Source organism: Orbilia oligospora, assembly GCF_000225545.1.
Source record: "Orbilia oligospora ATCC 24927 unplaced genomic scaffold scaffold00076, whole genome shotgun sequence".
In the NCBI taxonomy this organism is placed as follows: domain Eukaryota; kingdom Fungi; phylum Ascomycota; class Orbiliomycetes; order Orbiliales; family Orbiliaceae; genus Orbilia; species Orbilia oligospora.
Genome location: NW_011645633.1, coordinates 1,413,315 through 1,430,195, shown reverse-complemented (window position 1 = coordinate 1,430,195; position 16,881 = coordinate 1,413,315). Strand labels below are relative to the sequence as shown.

The 16,881-nt window shown below is 47.0% G+C and overlaps 3 protein-coding genes across 3 annotated transcripts; all 3 read left to right on the top strand.

Moving 5' to 3' along the window:
• Positions 1-402: 402 nt before the first annotated feature.
• Positions 403-2,254, top strand: AOL_s00076g400 (uncharacterized protein; the record flags this gene model as incomplete). Its single annotated transcript, XM_011122952.1, has 4 exons — positions 403-656; positions 749-1,495; positions 1,560-1,757; positions 1,822-2,254. The coding sequence occupies 4 exons, from the start codon at positions 403-405 to the stop codon at positions 2,252-2,254; spliced, it is 1,632 nt and encodes a 543-aa protein (XP_011121254.1).
• A 1,356-nt stretch (positions 2,255-3,610) lies between these two features.
• AOL_s00076g399 (uncharacterized protein) lies at positions 3,611-9,604 on the top strand (the record flags this gene model as incomplete). The annotated part of the gene is made up of 3 exons (XM_011122951.1): positions 3,611-7,551; positions 7,605-8,971; positions 9,033-9,604. The coding sequence occupies 3 exons, from the start codon at positions 3,611-3,613 to the stop codon at positions 9,602-9,604; spliced, it is 5,880 nt and encodes a 1,959-aa protein (XP_011121253.1).
• A 1,152-nt stretch (positions 9,605-10,756) lies between these two features.
• AOL_s00076g398 (uncharacterized protein) lies at positions 10,757-16,592 on the top strand (the record flags this gene model as incomplete). The annotated part of the gene is made up of 2 exons (XM_011122950.1): positions 10,757-16,325; positions 16,396-16,592. The coding sequence occupies 2 exons, from the start codon at positions 10,757-10,759 to the stop codon at positions 16,590-16,592; spliced, it is 5,766 nt and encodes a 1,921-aa protein (XP_011121252.1).
• Positions 16,593-16,881: the final 289 nt, after the last annotated feature.

Sequence of the window (16,881 nt, the reverse complement as noted above, 5' to 3'; positions counted from 1 at the left end):
TGTTTTCGAGGCTTATACTAGCTGAGTGTCGAAATTGGAGCGATCCATTAGCCGAAGCCCTTCGCAATTGCCGTGTGTATGTACCTTTGAAAAATTACTTAAGTATTTGCACTGTGGGATAAATGGTGTGTGTCAGCATATTCGCCTCGAGCGACTAATGGTACCCTCAGTAATCACGGCTCTTTACTTATTCCTCGTTGAATTTTGGACTAGAACAGGGAGTGGATTGAAAAAATCTAGCAAAGGGAAAGGGAAAGGGGTTTCCATTCATACTTTTGTTGGTCAAGTATACCTTCTCATCCTTCTTGATGTCCTTCCTTTGCGTCTATTGATCGGCAAGCTGGGTATCTTAACGATAGATTTTGCACTTGCCCGATCACGAACCCGAAATAACGTTCCACGATGAATTCTTCTATTCCAATTGCTGACTCGATTCGCGAGTCTCTTTCGCTTATTAGTGTTACACCAGGGAGCATTGCGCTGTATACCGCCTTGGCCGCCGTTTTACCTCTGGTGTATACCTTCGTTACAACAAGTTTAAACGCAGGAAATCCGACGAAAGATGGCGAGCCACCGGTTCCGCCGTACTGGATTCCTTTTCTGGGACATGCATTCAGCTTGATGGGTAGCATGAACAAGTTACATAGTGGCTATAGGTAGGGTACAGCTGTTTTTTTACCATCCATTTCTACCTAGGCATGCTTGTGTGTCGAGATTGTGCTGACTGTATGTTTCCCCATGATCATAGGAAAATGGATGGTCGCTTAGGAAAACCTCGTACCCTTTTCGTGTTCGGCCAGAGAATATATTTTATTACAGACCCCGCATCCATCCTGTCAATGTGGCGTAAAGGGAAGACAGTTGTTTTCGAACCATTGACCGAGTTTGTGCTGAGAAACCTCTTTGGTACAACAGATAGTTGCATCAAGGTTGTGTCCGTGGGTCTGCCAGGTATCGACCAGACAGGGTTGGAGGGGCAACTTGGATGGTCAAAGATCATACATAAGTGGTATCTTCAAGAGTTTAATCTTGGAACAAGTGGGTTGGAAAGCTTGACAAGGCAATTTATTCGAGAGCTCAATGTTGAATTGGAGAAACATACTGTGAACGATTTCCACAAGGTTGATCTCTTCGCATGGGTCAAAGGGATAATGTTCCAAGCTTCGGGGCGAGCGCTTTACGGTCATAAGCTACGGATGGACGATGAGTTTGTTCGTAATTTCTGGAAATGGGATAGTGGTTTCCTACAGCTGGCTAGATTGTACCCTGACTTCCTAATTCCAGGGGTTCGAGCAGCAAGATCTAAGGTTCTGGACGAATTTGTTAGATGGCGTCTGGAAGTTCAAGACTTTGCGGAGGACATTGATGAAGATGTAGCTTGGGAGGAAAACCTTGGGGCCAGGTTGGTCCGAAATCGTGTCAAATTGAATAGACAGGTTTTCGCAGAAGACGACCATATTGCACATGCTTCGATTCACGTGTCTCTGTTCTGGGGGTACGTATGTGATTAGGACCCGCCCACTAAAAAAAATACTAACCATCATTTCATCGATAACTAGTCTCGAAGCAAACGCCATACCTACAACTTGCTGGATGATTGCACACATTTTGTTTACACCTGGGCTACTAGAAAAATTGAGGAATGAGGTCGCTTCATGCACCGAAGATCCAGTCAAAGGTTCTTCTTTGCCAACGTTTGATGTTGAAAAATTGACCAAACTTCCTCTTTTAAACGCTGTTTGGCAAGAGACACTTAGGTACGCGTTACTATATTCCCTTCATTGCATCAACCAGGCTATATAAAGCTAACTCCTGATACAGACTCGGAGTTTCAGCTCTTTCACCTCGTATTGTTCTTGAGGACACCGAGATTGACGGATATATGTATAAAAAGGGTGGTATGATACAAGGTCTCTCCTTACTTGTTCAAATGGAGGAAGAGTACTGGGGCAAGGATGTCAATGAGTTTAACCCAGATCGATGGCTGCCTTACCCGGGCGAGGACCCGACGATGGCCACGAAGAGAATTCGCGAATTTCAATCCAAGCTTAGACCTTTTGGTGGAGGTACTACTGTGTGCCCTGGAAGACACTTCGCATCACAAGAGATTCAAGCGATTGTAGCTGTTCTCGTCACGGCTTTTGAGTGGGATACGGCGGGTGGAAAGGTTCCTGAGGTCGATCGAGACTTCTTTGGGGCGGGTGGCTTACCTGCGAAAGGAGATGTAAAAGTGAGGTTTAGACGACGGGTGTGATTTGCTATTACATTTGTTAGGTATATTTCGTTCCAAGCTTCTCTAAACAAGATAGGATAGAATAGAATAGAGTCAACTGCAATATGAAGAAGCGGGTGCACAAACTAAAAAATTCGAGGGATGCTCTAGTACTAGTATAACTCTTCTTTTTTCTTATAGAGTCTGAAGAAGGTGGTAATTAGGTAATTCCTATATGAAAATAGTTTGGTTATGAGACTAGACGACAGTCTCGAAGCTGGCCAGGTGCCGCAACACAATTTGGCCCTAAAATCCCACACATTGCTCAACAATTCACGGCTCCCGGCACGCGGCCGAGACACACCTTCGATTTCAACGGCCAGCTACCTATTTTTGGGTAGTCAGCGCGGTCCATAAGTCTAGAGCAGAGCTATAACGATCGTGTTCTGATATTGCCAATAGTTGGCTGTTTAGTTACCTCGCTAGAGTAGGTAGACGGTTTTAAGTCAGACTGGAAATGAAAGATCTTAATAACTACTAAGTACCTACTTATTGACGTAACTTGTGATTATATTCGGTGCGAATATCTCCAAATTCCAATCTCGTCAACGGCACAAGCATATTGCAGAGCGGAAGATTTAATCCAAAGTAAAACCGATCGAGCTTTGGAACAGGTACAAATATACAGATACTGTGCAGGGGCTTCCCTGTCTCGGTTCACAGACTGCTTTGGGAAGAATCTCAATCAACTGGCTACTGTGGCCACCTTGGATTACTTCCGCCGCTAACCTCAAAGATTCTAGATTCAATGTTGTACTCCAACTTCAGGACCTAGAAACTGATTGAAATTTCCTCCAAAAGCTATCACGATCGAGCTTCCTCCACTGTCTGGTCAGTATTTTTTTTTGGCGCTGTGTAGCGTTTGAGCATATTAAATTTGCCTGCGCTGAGCCTCGACGCCTGTTTTTCGGCCACCCATTTCAAGAGCTGCGGGCGTCTTGTGTTGAGCGACCAAATTCGCCCATCTTCCCACGGACAGGTTTAGTCGAGCACTGTGGAGATATCACCAGCTTACATCCGACCTCCGCGACTTCGGCCACGCAGCTGCTTCCTATATCCTAAACATCGCTACCTACCTACCTAACGATCTAAGAACTATACCTATCGGAAGGGACGATAACTACGGGAATGGTAAGGGCTCTCGGCGTACAGACGTCTATTAGCAGCGATGAGCATCGATATTGTTGCACCCCTGCGCTTCAGTCACGATACTCCATCTACGGACTAGCTAACGTCAATTGTGGCATTATAGGCACAACTATAGAATAGGCACATTTCCGTACCATTATCATCACCTTCGACCGAAGCGCTTTCCGATCCAGTATTGCAAGGCCTAACATGGATTCCTCCCAGGATGCCGTTGCATCCACCCCGAAGTCACCGAGCACGAGTACACCTGATGGGAGCTCTTTCTTCGAGCAGCTCGGCATACCGAGGATGGATGAATTTGCACCAAAAGAAAAAATACCCACCCTAATATCTCCATCTATAGTAGAGCCTCCTGTTGACGATGAGTTTCTCGCCCATACCGATCACCCTGTCACTGAGAAGTCGTTAGAGCAGTCGGAAGCACTCGACCAACAGCACACACCAGAACCTCCAAACTTACCTCGTCTTGATTCCGATAACCTTATAACTACTTGTCATGTTGAGGATATCACGGTTGGTTGTCTCAAGTGTCAAGCAAAGAGTGCAGAGAGACTAGCTGCAGGAGAGGTTACAAACTGGAAAACGATACATCAACAACATTTGCACGAAGCGGACGGATATGAAAGCGAAGGTGGCCTAGAAATGGCTGCTAGTCACCCCGGCCAGAGAGATACCATACCCGAAGAAACTTCCCGCGGACTAGATGGTGCTGAGTCGAAGGATCAAGATGGTGATGTACCTGATACTAAGGACATTGGGTTTACGCCGGAACCCTTCGAAAAGCTGGGGGTTTCAGAAGACCCGTTTGAAAAGCTGAAGCGGGATTCCATAGCGCATACTGCCTCCTTTCCGATAGTACCAGAGCCTCAAACAGCTGCTACTGATACTCCGTCGAACCCGTTCGGGACGGATAGTGCCGCATATGATTCGTTCTTTGGCTCCGTCCAGAATGAAGATAAGCCAGTGCAAGCCTCGGATTCAAACTTTTTTGGGGATGAAGGGACTTCTGGGGATGACTTCTTCTCCAACGTTGATACAAACGGAGTTCCAGCTCCTCCAATACTTGAAAGGGCAGCGACCCAAGACCTAGCAATGGGCACTAATGTTGAGGATGAGGACAACAGATTTACAGAGGGGATGCCACTTTTCAGCGGCCAGCCTGTGAATGAAGAAGATTTCTTCTCGCGGTCCAAAACTCCAATCGATTCTAGCACTGATGACGACGAGACGGCATTTTTTGATAACCCGAATTCTTTAAAGCGAAAGAGCACAGCATTTGTATCTGGGTTGCCGGAAGGACCTGTTATGACAGAACCAGCCCCCGTGGAAAAACCAAAAGAAGATCTTGCATCGAAGTGGAAAGCAGCGCTAGGCGACGATGATGACTTGTTCGGCGATGAAGAAGAAGAAGATACGGAAAATGTGACGACGCAACAGCAAAGTGCACAGCCGGCTTGGTTTGACGATAGCGAGGATTTCTTGATAGATGAAGGAAGTAAGGTTTCTGCACCTATCCAAGAACCGACTCAGTCATCCCAACCGGCTGTCCAACCCGTATCATCTAGATACTTGCCCTCGGCAGTTGCGCAGCAGCAGCATATATCCGGATTTACGGCGGCGACTAGTAATTTCCAGGCTTCGAGGCCAAGTCATGCGCCCTCTCCATACGCTGCCGCGTTTCCGGCGCCTCAAAGGCAAACAGAGACTCCGAAAGTTGAATCATTCGTGGACAAAACTAGCAGTTATGCCTCACCTTATGATCTCCCGGACGATATTGTGAAGCCTATCAGGAAAAAGCCAGCACCTGTGCAGCAACCCCCAGCCTATGGAGCAAGCCAATACTACGGACCACCAGGCTCGGCCAGTTCTGGTCACTCCGGGCAATCGATATTCAGCCCCGGTCCGCCAGGGGGCCTAGGGTCTCCAGCTGATATCAGAGGAAGGCCCGGCTATGGTGGGCAGGCGGCTCCACCCCTTGCGCCTCATGGAAGGCTAGGGGCCCCGACTACCCCTAATTCTATACCCCATAAAGCCGCAAAACCTCAAAGTAGCGACTTTTTCGAAGAGTTGCCCATCAGTTTGCCTAAGCGGCCCGCAAGCGGAGCATCGATGAGCAAGTATACACCTGGGGCACGCACTCCAACCACCAGCGCGCCGATGGGGCCTCCTCCCACCTCCGCTCCAGGGATGGGCCGTGGTCCTAGTTACACTGGTCCTCCATCACGACCCACGTCCGTAGAACCTGCTTATGGGTCGCCGCCTGTTGGTTCGCTCGGAAGGCAACAGTATGGTTCGTCGCCGGCTTTAGCGCATTCCCCATTGGCCCATGCTGCATCAGCTTACACTATCCCACACGGGCCAACGACTCCCAATTATGCACCAAAACCATCACCCACCGCTGGATTATATGCATCCCCACCTAGTGCGACTCGTGGAACATCTCCATACGCCCAGCATCCGAATGCGCCACCTTCAGCGCCAGCAAGGACGTCTAGCGTGTCGAGTGATGGACGATATGCTCCGGCTCATGGACAGGATAACATCGGACTGGGCCTCTCTACCCCAGAAGGCTTAGCAAATGGACACATACCATCTGCAAGACCTCCTTCAAGAGACAGGCCCGGAACGATGGATAGTATGAAAGCTCACGCTCTTGGTGGAGTGGCAGAGGAAGACGAAGAAGGAAATGCTCCAGCACGCTCATCGTTCGATAACGGTCCTCCTCCACCAGTATCTAGCCTCAACCGATATAATCCTAGTAATCGACAGACACCCCCTCCCCCAGCAACTAACCCCGCATTGTCCCATCTCACATCGCCGCCCCAGAGGTCCCAATCTCCGGGAAAGTATACACCAACAGGGTATCAGACTCATACCGCTACATCATCGCTCAGTTCATCAATACTCTCTCCTACAGACATGCCAAATGGTTTCGCCCCCCCAAAGCGTTCTGCCACTCAATCACCAGGCTTCGCTGCTTTCCGATCCCAGAATATGCACGGAATCCAGCGCCCTAGTTCCGCTGCTGCGCATGCCACTAACTATACTAACACTTATTCTCCAATCGACGCCCGACGCCCTTCTTTCCCTGTTCAATCGCATCCGGCGGCACCCGCCCCCCCACCACAGAACTTTATGGCGCCCCCACCTGGGAGCATCGAAGCTAGTGATCCATTGGAAAGATGGAAAGGTGCACCTCTGTTCTCCTGGGGCTTCGGTGGGAATATTGTTACCATGTTCCCGGTTCATACGAGCAGATGGAATGCGGAAACAGGCCAACAGATGATCAAGACTTCATTGGGTGAGGTTAAAAACCGACCAGCAAAAGAAGTACTTAGCGGAGATGATTTTTACGATGACCTTGCTAAATTCCCTGGCCCAGTATTCGGTGGTCGAACCGGGGGCAAGGGGAGGAAGAAGGAGATTTCTTCGTGGATGGAAACCAAGATCTTGAAACTGGAAGGCGAGTACACAAGATTTAGGGACCCAAGAAGCATGGAAAAGGTTATTCTATGGAAAATTGTGAAGCTATGTTTAGAGAATGATGGAATATTAGTGGGAAAGAAAGAAGTCCAAGACGCAGTTCGGCAGATCATTAGTCCGGAAAGTGAAACGCTGGAGCCTCCTCGCCCAAAAAACGCGCTTCAGCAATCAAGTGTCTTTGATAGCAATGCCTTGGAAGCTATCCGCACGCATCTCATGAAGGGTGACAGAGATGCCGCGGTTTGGTTTGCGATCGAGAACAGGCAATGGGCTCATGCGATCTTGATTTCCTCGACCACATCACCTGAACTATATAAGCGGACTGTTCAAGAATTCGTGAAACAGGAAGTCAAGAGCAGTGATGGGACTGAAAGACCTGGTATGCAAAGTTTGGCTGTTTTATACGAAGTCTTTGCGGGAAATTGGGAGGAGTCGATTGATGATCTTGTACCCGCCAGCACTAGAATGGGGATGACAATGATAAATACATCTGGAGGTCAGAATACAAATCCCTTGGAGGGCTTGGAGAAATGGAGGGAAACTTTGGGTCTCATGCTCGGCAACCGAAGTAACAACGATATTCAGGCTATCGCCAAGTTGGGATCGTTGCTTGAGAGTTACAACCGAATCGAGGCCGCACACGTTTGGTATGTTAACGAGTCCTGCCAAATTACTCTTTCCAGACTAACAATCTACCAAGCTATCTATTCTCAATGCCAGCCGCTATTTTCTCCGGAGCAGAGGATTCAAGCAAGAGTATTTTCTCCCTACTTGGCGCTAATCACGTCAATAATCCTTTCCACTATGGCCGAGACCTCGATGCTATCATCTTGTCAGAGATCTATGAATATGCCCTTTCACTGATGCCTGGCGCCCCTACACTAACAAACTTCCCCCACCTGCTACCGTTCAAACTACATCACGCCCAAGTCCTTGCACAATACGGGTTTAAAAATGAGGCGCAAAAATACACAGAGGCAATTTCAGCTTCCTTCAAAATTAGTGGCCGACCACAACCCTACCTTCACGGGGTACTACTAGAAGGCATCAACGAGCTCGCTCAGCGTCTTAGTCAAGCGCCTCGAGACAGCAGTGGTGGGTCCCTCCTTAGCAATTTACCAGGCCTTGGGGTCTCTAGGGGTGGCGTTCTGGCTGGCATGCAAGGAATGCTTGATGCCCTCGTCAATGGCGGGGACCAGCAAGATTCCCCTGCTCCTGCTGGTATCAATGGCAACACTGGAGCGCCTGCGCATGGAGCAATATCAGAAGGTCAGTTCGCGAGTCCACCAGCTACCTCGGGTTTAGATAGATCACACAGTGGACCAGACCTATACGGTATTGGATCTGGTGGTTATGCACCTTATAACCCCGCTCAACCACCTCTGGGTACATCACCAGCTGCAGCGACCAAAACAGGATCTGCTGCCTCGAACAGGTATGCGCCTAAAGCTTCGGGTGCTGGATCGTATACACCTCACGCCTCCACCTCCGCACCACAAACTACCGAACCTGCAACACCTGGATATGGGGGATATGGAGGATATGAATCAAACGCTAGTTACGGAGGATATGGGTATGGGCCAAGCCCACAGCCCACACCACAACAGACACCTCAACAACATGCAGAAAAGCCAACCGAAGCGGCTAATGGTTACGGCGGGTATCAGCCATCACCAGTGCCACAATCAGTAGTTCCAACCTCGCCCCCTCCGTATTCTAGCCACAATTCTTTCACATCTCAGGTTCCATTAGCATCGAGTGATACCACAGCACCCACCAACACAGGCGGGTATGAGGCACCAGGCTACGGATATGAACCCCCCACTACTGAATTCCAACCATATGTACCATCACCTGACAACTCAGACGACGAAGGCGAGGCGAAAAAATCAAAGAAAAAAGGGGGGGTCATGGCCCATAGTGATGATGACTTTGGAGCCGCAGGGAACTCGACAACGGATTCTGCTGCCGCCGCGAAGAAGAGGAAGGAGGAAGAGGAAGAAGAGAATAAAAAGATGGTTGCTGAAATCGCTCAGAAAGAGAAGGAGGAGGAAGAGAAACGTAAGAGTAAGTCATTTACTTCAATCATTCATATATATCCGAACTTTGGACTAATGTTCCCTAAAAGAAGAAGCAAAATCCGGTGGCTGGTTCGGAGGCTGGTTCGGCGGGAAGAAAGATCCCAACATCCCCGTAGTCCATAAGGCAAAACTCGGAGACGAGAGTTCCTTTTACTTTGACCCCGAAACAAAGAGATGGGTTAATAAGAAGGGGGGATCAACAACTGATTCTGCTGGAGTCACTCCAAGCGGAACACCACCACCGCCAAAGAGACTCGGCTCCCCTGCAATAATCGGAGGACCCCCAAGCCGACCCCCAAGCGGACCACCCTCAGTTCTTGGCACTCCACGGCCTGGAACAAGTAGTAGTATAGACAGCGGAGGCTTAGGCAGTATTCCAAAGCCGCCACCCTCTGCACCACCTACAAGTGCCCCAACAAGCGCACCATCTGGTGGACTTGCACCACCAAATCCAAGTCCCCTCGCTAGTAGCAGGGACCCAAGTCCCAGTAGACCGCCTCCACGACCGGCTACTACCGGTAAAATCGATGACATGGAAGAGCTTCTTAGCGGAGGCGGAGGCCCACGTAAGCCAGCGGCAAAAGCGAAAGGAAGAAAGAGATATGTCGAGGTTTTGTAGATACATTCGATACCGCAATTTTCTAGCCTTTAGGAAGCCTTGATGTGGAACGCTTCATTCTGTATTATGATATTACGCTCAGTTTTCTTTTTTGTAGTTTTGCCTTGTTTCGCTCCGCGATATCATTGACGAGAGGTTACTGCCGACTTTTTCCTGGCATCTGAGTGTTTTTTAATGTAAATTTTAGTAGACACCTAGTATGGGGAGACTTCTTCCTGATCCTCCTTTTTTTCAGCATATAACATGCATTCACTATACATGATTAAAGCAGAAATTAGTAGCCTCGAGACCAGGCGCAGGGTGAGGGCAGAGAGAAATTAGTACGAACGAAGTCAGTCTCGCTTTAGAAGCGGAACAAGTGTAAGATGTAAGGAAGAATTAGTTAATGGAAGAAAATATATCATGATATGCATACAGTTAAAACCCCAACCTTCCCCTACTAATCAAGCACAGTACCCCTTCAAAATCAAGTGTATACTAAAGTATAAAACAAATTGCAAATGGGTTTTACTTGGACCATGAGGTCGGTTTGACGACATACTTAAGCATATATTCCCAAAGCTAACCTTCCGCTCAGACTTACAAAATCCGCACCACCCCCAAACAAAAATCAAGCGCCGTAGCCCCAAATATGCAAATCAGTAGAATTAAAAAAGATATGAAGAACAAAAAGATAGCTTAGCTACTCACGGCCCCGATAGGACTCGAACCTATACTGTCCCGGTTAAAGTCAGTGAGTTTATAAGGGAAGTGCATCCAATTACACCACGGGTCCTTCGCTGTTGATATTGATAATACATCGTCCGTTATAAACTGCATGTAGTACCGAATCCGGTAATAGTTCCAAGCTAGAGGAATGCATGCCAGAAAGTCTGCAATGGTGGAGTCAATTTCTACAAAAAGCCAGGCATGCCTAGTGTCTATCGAAATGATTCAATAAGGCAAGTCTATGAGGCTAGTAAAAAGGACTTTTTCTTACTTATAAACGCGGGGTATCCGATGCAATCGTATGGTGTTTAAATTCACTAATCTTGGAAGTTCACCGTCAACACAATTCAAACGGAGAGTTGGCCCTTTATATCAGTCTCAGTACTTTTTTTGATAAAAAGGCGGGGCAAATTTCTTCATTACTTCATTAAGTTTACACATGCGATGGCTGCACTTGATACTGCATCTATTCGATCCGGCAATGAGCATGAAGTTGCTCGTTACCTTCGGGATCTCTCCCGCGAAGGGGACGTTGAAAATGCCACACAACAACTCATAGATGCCGTTGAGAGGGGCTCTATTGCACCCTCAACTTTGAAGATATGGCTGAGCATATCACATGAGCTAGCTGTATTGAAAAAGGCCTTCGAGCAGAGTGTTTCCGTTCGGATTCGAAAATTTGCTATCGACCAACTCGAGAAACTACTTAGGTCGCGCAAATGGAAAGAAACTTGGGATGGCCTTGGGGCCGTCGAAGGCTTCGTGAACCTGTTTCGAAGTCTTTCTACTTCTGATGTTCAAGACATATGTCGCGCAATTGGCTCCAGCACAAAAGGGGAAGACTCCGAGAAGAGGGAGGCTATCACAGATCTCTCCGAAGCCCTTCGAAGCCAAACGCTGGACACACGTCCACTCGCCGAATATTACAAGTATCTACTACCGGGATGTACGAAGAGTCACGCCGCAAAGGCAGTGGATACACAGATGGAAGGAATCAATCATCGCCAGCAAGACCTCCTCTTACGAAATCACAACAATGTTTTACATGACAATTTCCTCAAAATGGTCCTTGACTACGATGGGCCAGACCGCCCCTGGCTCTTTGGGTTGATGCAGAACTATCCAGCCACCCCTGCTGCGACCAGACCACACCTATCTTCGTCAATGGAATTTTCTCTAGAGGTCCTTCGGAGTCTAGTGCAAGATGGCAATGTGCCTCAGATCTCTGACGAGGCTTTTATGTTCGAAATTGCACAACCCCTACTTTTACGGTGCCTCAAAAGAGGTGTGGCGACGGAAACCGTCAGAGAAGTTGCCGACTTGATATGTAAATACATCAACCGTCGTCCATCAGCAGGACGTGTTCTTGAAGTCACTAGGGACTACTACTGGGATGATCGCAAGAACAAAGCGATACTTCTCGAAAAGCTTGCAGAGTCTTGGTTACGAACGCCTGAAATTCTCGGAGACTTATTCCGTTTACTGTTGGGGAAATTGCAATTTGATCAGTGGATCCGAGATGTACCAATCGATGCTTTCAATTCACTCCTCAAGAAGTTCGATTTAAAATTCAGATATAAGCTTCTGAAGTTCTGCATCCGGTTCTCTACCATCAAGAAAGATGAAAAAGATATTACTTTTGACGATGCCCTAGCCAGGACATCTGGTCAACTGTCCTCTGGCAGCCTTGGAGATTTCGATCCTGAGGATGCTTTGGATCTACTCCTCCGTGCGCATAAAGCTAGGGGTGATAAAATTTGTGGCACAGCCTATATTGGTAACACCAACGGCTTGTTTTCGACTGGTAAGGAAGAGCCTTCGGAGAAGTCTACAGGGCGGGATTCCTACCTCCCCGTGGATTTGGATATATGGCAAGTTTATTTCCTTCAACGGGCCTCGCGGCAGGAAGAAGCGGAGAATTTGGCGAAACTACGTATCGCAGAACGTAAAAAAGCCCAATCAACACCAGATGAACAATACCGTCTTCTCCATGCGAGGGCTGTCGTATTTTACGGAATTGCCAGTGGCTCTTTATCAATCTTAGGCGAGGCTATTAATTGGACTAAACGCCTAACTCGAGATCCCAACATCACTATATTCAAAGATACGCCTTCAGAAATCTATAAATTGTTATCCGGACTACCATCAACAATCGGCAATGACGCATCGGCACTTCGTGACCAAGTCAAGGAAGCGAACCGAATAATGAGAAACCTATGCGACATAGTGTTTGCGGGTTCGAAAGATCCAGCGTTCGAGATCAGTAACTGGAAAGACGTTTTTGATTTCCCCCACCGGGCTATTTATGAACGTGCCGTGCGTTCGGCCGAGCTGAAGGAGCACTTTTCTGACGAAGAGATCTACAGCATTCTGTGGGAGGATACCCTAAAGCTCCTCATCGATGTAGAGCAGAAAGTTGTTGACAACTCGCAGCTCCAGAATGCTGATGAACACTACTATAAAACGGGGATTCGTGATTTCAAGTGCGAAAATGATCGCTCGTCTATGCAAATTGATAGCACTAAGGTGCATACGTCAGTATATCGTTTCTTCGATAGACTAGCTGAAGAACGAAACGAACTTTGGAAGAAGCATCGCATTTCAAAATGCCCCGATGTCGCAGACCTGACTGAGTTATTCCCGCAGGGTCTCCCAATACAATACCTTCTTCCATTTTCCTTGACGCCCACCATTCCCCCAGAAGACTTGACCCCTTATATCGCACTCCGTACCAAAGCTGCCGTCTTTCCTCCAGCGGAGATATCTAAAATACTCATCCCCACAAAGAACAACCCACCAATTGCAAACGGAGATCCTCTTCAAGATTTCATCGACGATTACCAATATGCACTGAATTTATATATTTCCGTTGATGTCCCCGAGCAAGAAAGACAAACGCGCTTCGACTCTGCATGGGATTATGCTATTGGTCCCCTAAGTGAGGGCCGCATGACCACTGAGCAGGCAATTCGCTATTGGCGCAATATCTTCAGCAATACCATAATCAATCCGGACCAGTCGAGATCTCCATATGGATGGACTATAGGTGGATATCTCGACAGTGATGTTATACCAGAGCACAAGAAAAGGATCTTTAGGGAAGACCTCAAGCGGGTTCGAGGTTCATCAGTGGAGACAAAGCCAGAAGCCTTGAGAATCCCTGCAATAGATAATGCGGATAGCATTCTGGACTGGGATGCAACCCCAGAACTAAAAGAAAGCATCGCACCTGAGATGATTACCGAAGTAACTTATATCGACATCGCCACGAACAATCATAGCAGAGGTCATCTTGAGCGCTATACGGAAGGTCGCGACAAAGATTACCTTGGTTACATTTCAGAAACAAGATTACCAGGGCAGACTTACTGGCGCAATGCGATTTGGACTCGGAGTGGGGACCAAAAAGCTAAGGCTCTCTTTCAGTCACAAGAAGCCCAAATTCTGTCTGCTCTGCTATATCTCCAGGCAAAAACTCAGCTTCCAGAGAAACTCTTGACCTCTCCGTTCCCATCTGCTGATGACATGCGGTATCCAGCTAGCCGGCTGAGCGCGGAATGCCTCTCAAAGCTAATTGCAGTAGAAGAGAGGACCACATCGTCCCGAAGGCGTAGAGGCAGGGGAGAGACCCCTAGAACAACAAAAGGGTTGAAGGCAAATGCCAAAGCCGCACTCAAAGCTCTCGAGGCTCACATTAGCTTCGTGCCTCCAACGCTCATGCTGAAACTAGTAGAGAATGCGTTATCAAGCCTTGACGCAGCAGACCAAGAGGATCGAAACACTGACTTCGTGGCTCTTGAGGCTTTGACATACAATCTTCTAAGGCTTTTGGCGAGAAGTGATAGGCCTAAACTAGCACTGGAGCCTGCAAATCGAATTATTTTGAAACATCCTGCTGCTTGCTTCTGGTTCAAAACCATATTTACTCAGGGTTTTTTCCGTGATCTGAGTCCACAAGACGCTGGGGAAGGAATGGCAAAATTCTCGGAAACAGTCTCTTCCTTGTTAGACCAAATGGAGAAAGCTAAGGAGTCTAAGAAGACAAAGTCCGCGGACGAAAAGACTTCAGGCGAAGAAAAAGACACCGGGACAAAAGAACAAGGCTCCGGTATAGAAAACCCCGAGCCTTTGGTAGAAAAGCCACAATCTGAAGCGCCAAAGGAAGAATCAGGGTTTGTCAAAGTATCAACCATCAAGCTACTCGTAGAGCTCTTCGAGGATGCAGATTTCTTACCCAAAGAATCGTCACTCTCAAATATCCACGCTTTGTCCAAGACAACCTCGAACGCCGATATCCATAGGACAGTTATATACTATTTGACTCGAGTTCTCAAATCTCCTCGGCCTTTAGAGCCCGAGTTCTTCTCAATCGTATCCACTCTTGTTGATAAAAACTCGGAGATCGACATCCACAGGCTGCTACTCCAATTGGTCATCTTCGGCCTGAAAACATCGAAATACGACAACAAGCACCAATCAATTGCGGTCTCAGTAATATCAAGCATATACAAAAAGTGTTCAGGTGTTGAGATAACAAAGCAGGTACTCGAGTATCTCACTCTTGCACTTGACACACCGCTTTCATCAGACACTAAAGTCCAAGCTCTCTTCCTATCTATGGTGTTGGAGATGTCGAAGGGAACCTTAGACTCAAAGCTTAGAGGTGATTTGGTGGCCTACCTTCTCCGTTTACTCGAAATGTCTACGTCTGAAGGCTATAACCAGATCTTGGACGTCCTCCAAGGCCTTGTATCCAACTGCAGTAATATCAATGAGATCGAGCCAGTGACAGAGGATCAGTGGAAAACTCTCGAGGAAACCCTCGTACTACCAAAAGGTGATATCCGGGGTGATTTTGAAAGCAGCAGGAACCCAGTATTCATGAAACTCATCGACTTTCATCAGAAAATTCGACAATCCGCAAGCTTAAATATCACTTTCACAGAAAAAATCCTAATCCCTATTATCAACGCACTCAACTCCCAATATTCCAGATACTTTTCGATTTTCTTCGAACAAAAGGGTATCAGTAGAACAGACCAGCAAGCCTTTAAGCTTCCACCGTCGAGAAGGATCACCAAACTTATTAACACTGTTATCCAAAATGGTCTTGGGGAGGGAATCATTCCGTTAATCCGCCAATGCGTCTCACACGCAATATTCTGTATTGATCCACCAGAAATCCTTGATGGTTTAAATAAAAGACTTGACGAGGAGGATGATAATAACACCAATTCCAAAAACACTGAAGAGTCGAGGAATTGGCGAAAATCGTATTACTTTGGTCCTGCAGCACTAGACGAACTGGACCTGATACAAGTTATCCGGGAAAGAACGGATTTACCAGACGAAGAAAAAGTCAGCACTGTTGTTAGAGAAGAATATCTCAAGCTCTACAAGGTCACATTCTGGAAAGAAGCAAAGGAATTAGATTTCGGCAGTTCAGACAGTCTCCTTAAAAACCTCGAACCCAAAAGACTTGACAAGGTCTGGCTAAAATATCTTCAGCCGATACTACAAGATATTTTAAATTTCAACAACTCTCTACGCACCGCAGAATGGGAGCAGAATTCAGATCGGAACCCTCAGATCCTTCCCGACGTCTTCCGCGCCCAATTATGGCTTTTGAACATACCCTCCGTACATCGAAACGATCAAGATCAAGAAACAAGAAGTCAAATTTTCACAGAAGAAATTCTCAAAGCTCTCGATGACATTCGAATTTCCCATGACTTCGTTTCCAAGGTCTCCGACTTGGAAGGGATATTATACTTAGTCAAGAACAACACCGAGGATAATCTTATTGTTGCCACTAATCTCGGAGACCTTGCGAACATTGAGACTTCACCTTTGACTATCCAAGGTTACACCAGAATCGAACTCGCATCCAAAATGCTGAACAATCTACGCTATGTCAAAAGCGAGAATTTGAAGAAGAATATCGACAAAATGTTTGAATCCTGGAAATCCAGTCAAGTTGAGGCCGTCAGAAGACTTGGCTATTCCGCTTCATGTAAGTTTTCAACCCCCCCAATCCATTATCTACTTTTCTTAAAAAAAACTAATCCGTTAAACCTCAATAGCACCGGAACTTAAAGTTCCCGAAGAAAAAAAACCGCCCAAGGTCGTAGAAAAGAAGCGAGAACCACGAAATGTCCAGAAAAGGTCAGGCCGGACGAAGAAGCAACAGAGAGGGAAGAAATCACGTTGGGGTCCTCCTGACTTTACACTTGATAAGCCTACGAATCCTACAAATCCTACGAACGATTCACACTGGTAACTGGTAAACAACTTCAGGATTTGTCGGTACTTTGCTGATGATTCTTCGATATTTTGTTAGACACTTTGTATAGGAATATAGATTTGTAGTGAACTAATTTCTTGTACCGGTAACTAGATCGAACAACTCTTACTAAATATGTACATGAATATAATAAGCATATAGCAGAGTAACATTCTGGGAACGGATACATAAGGGGGAAATTGCCATATAGGGGTAAAATAGTGTGAGCCGGCAGAGTATGAGTGGTTACCGTCTACGTGAGCATATTCTTAACATATTCGATAGT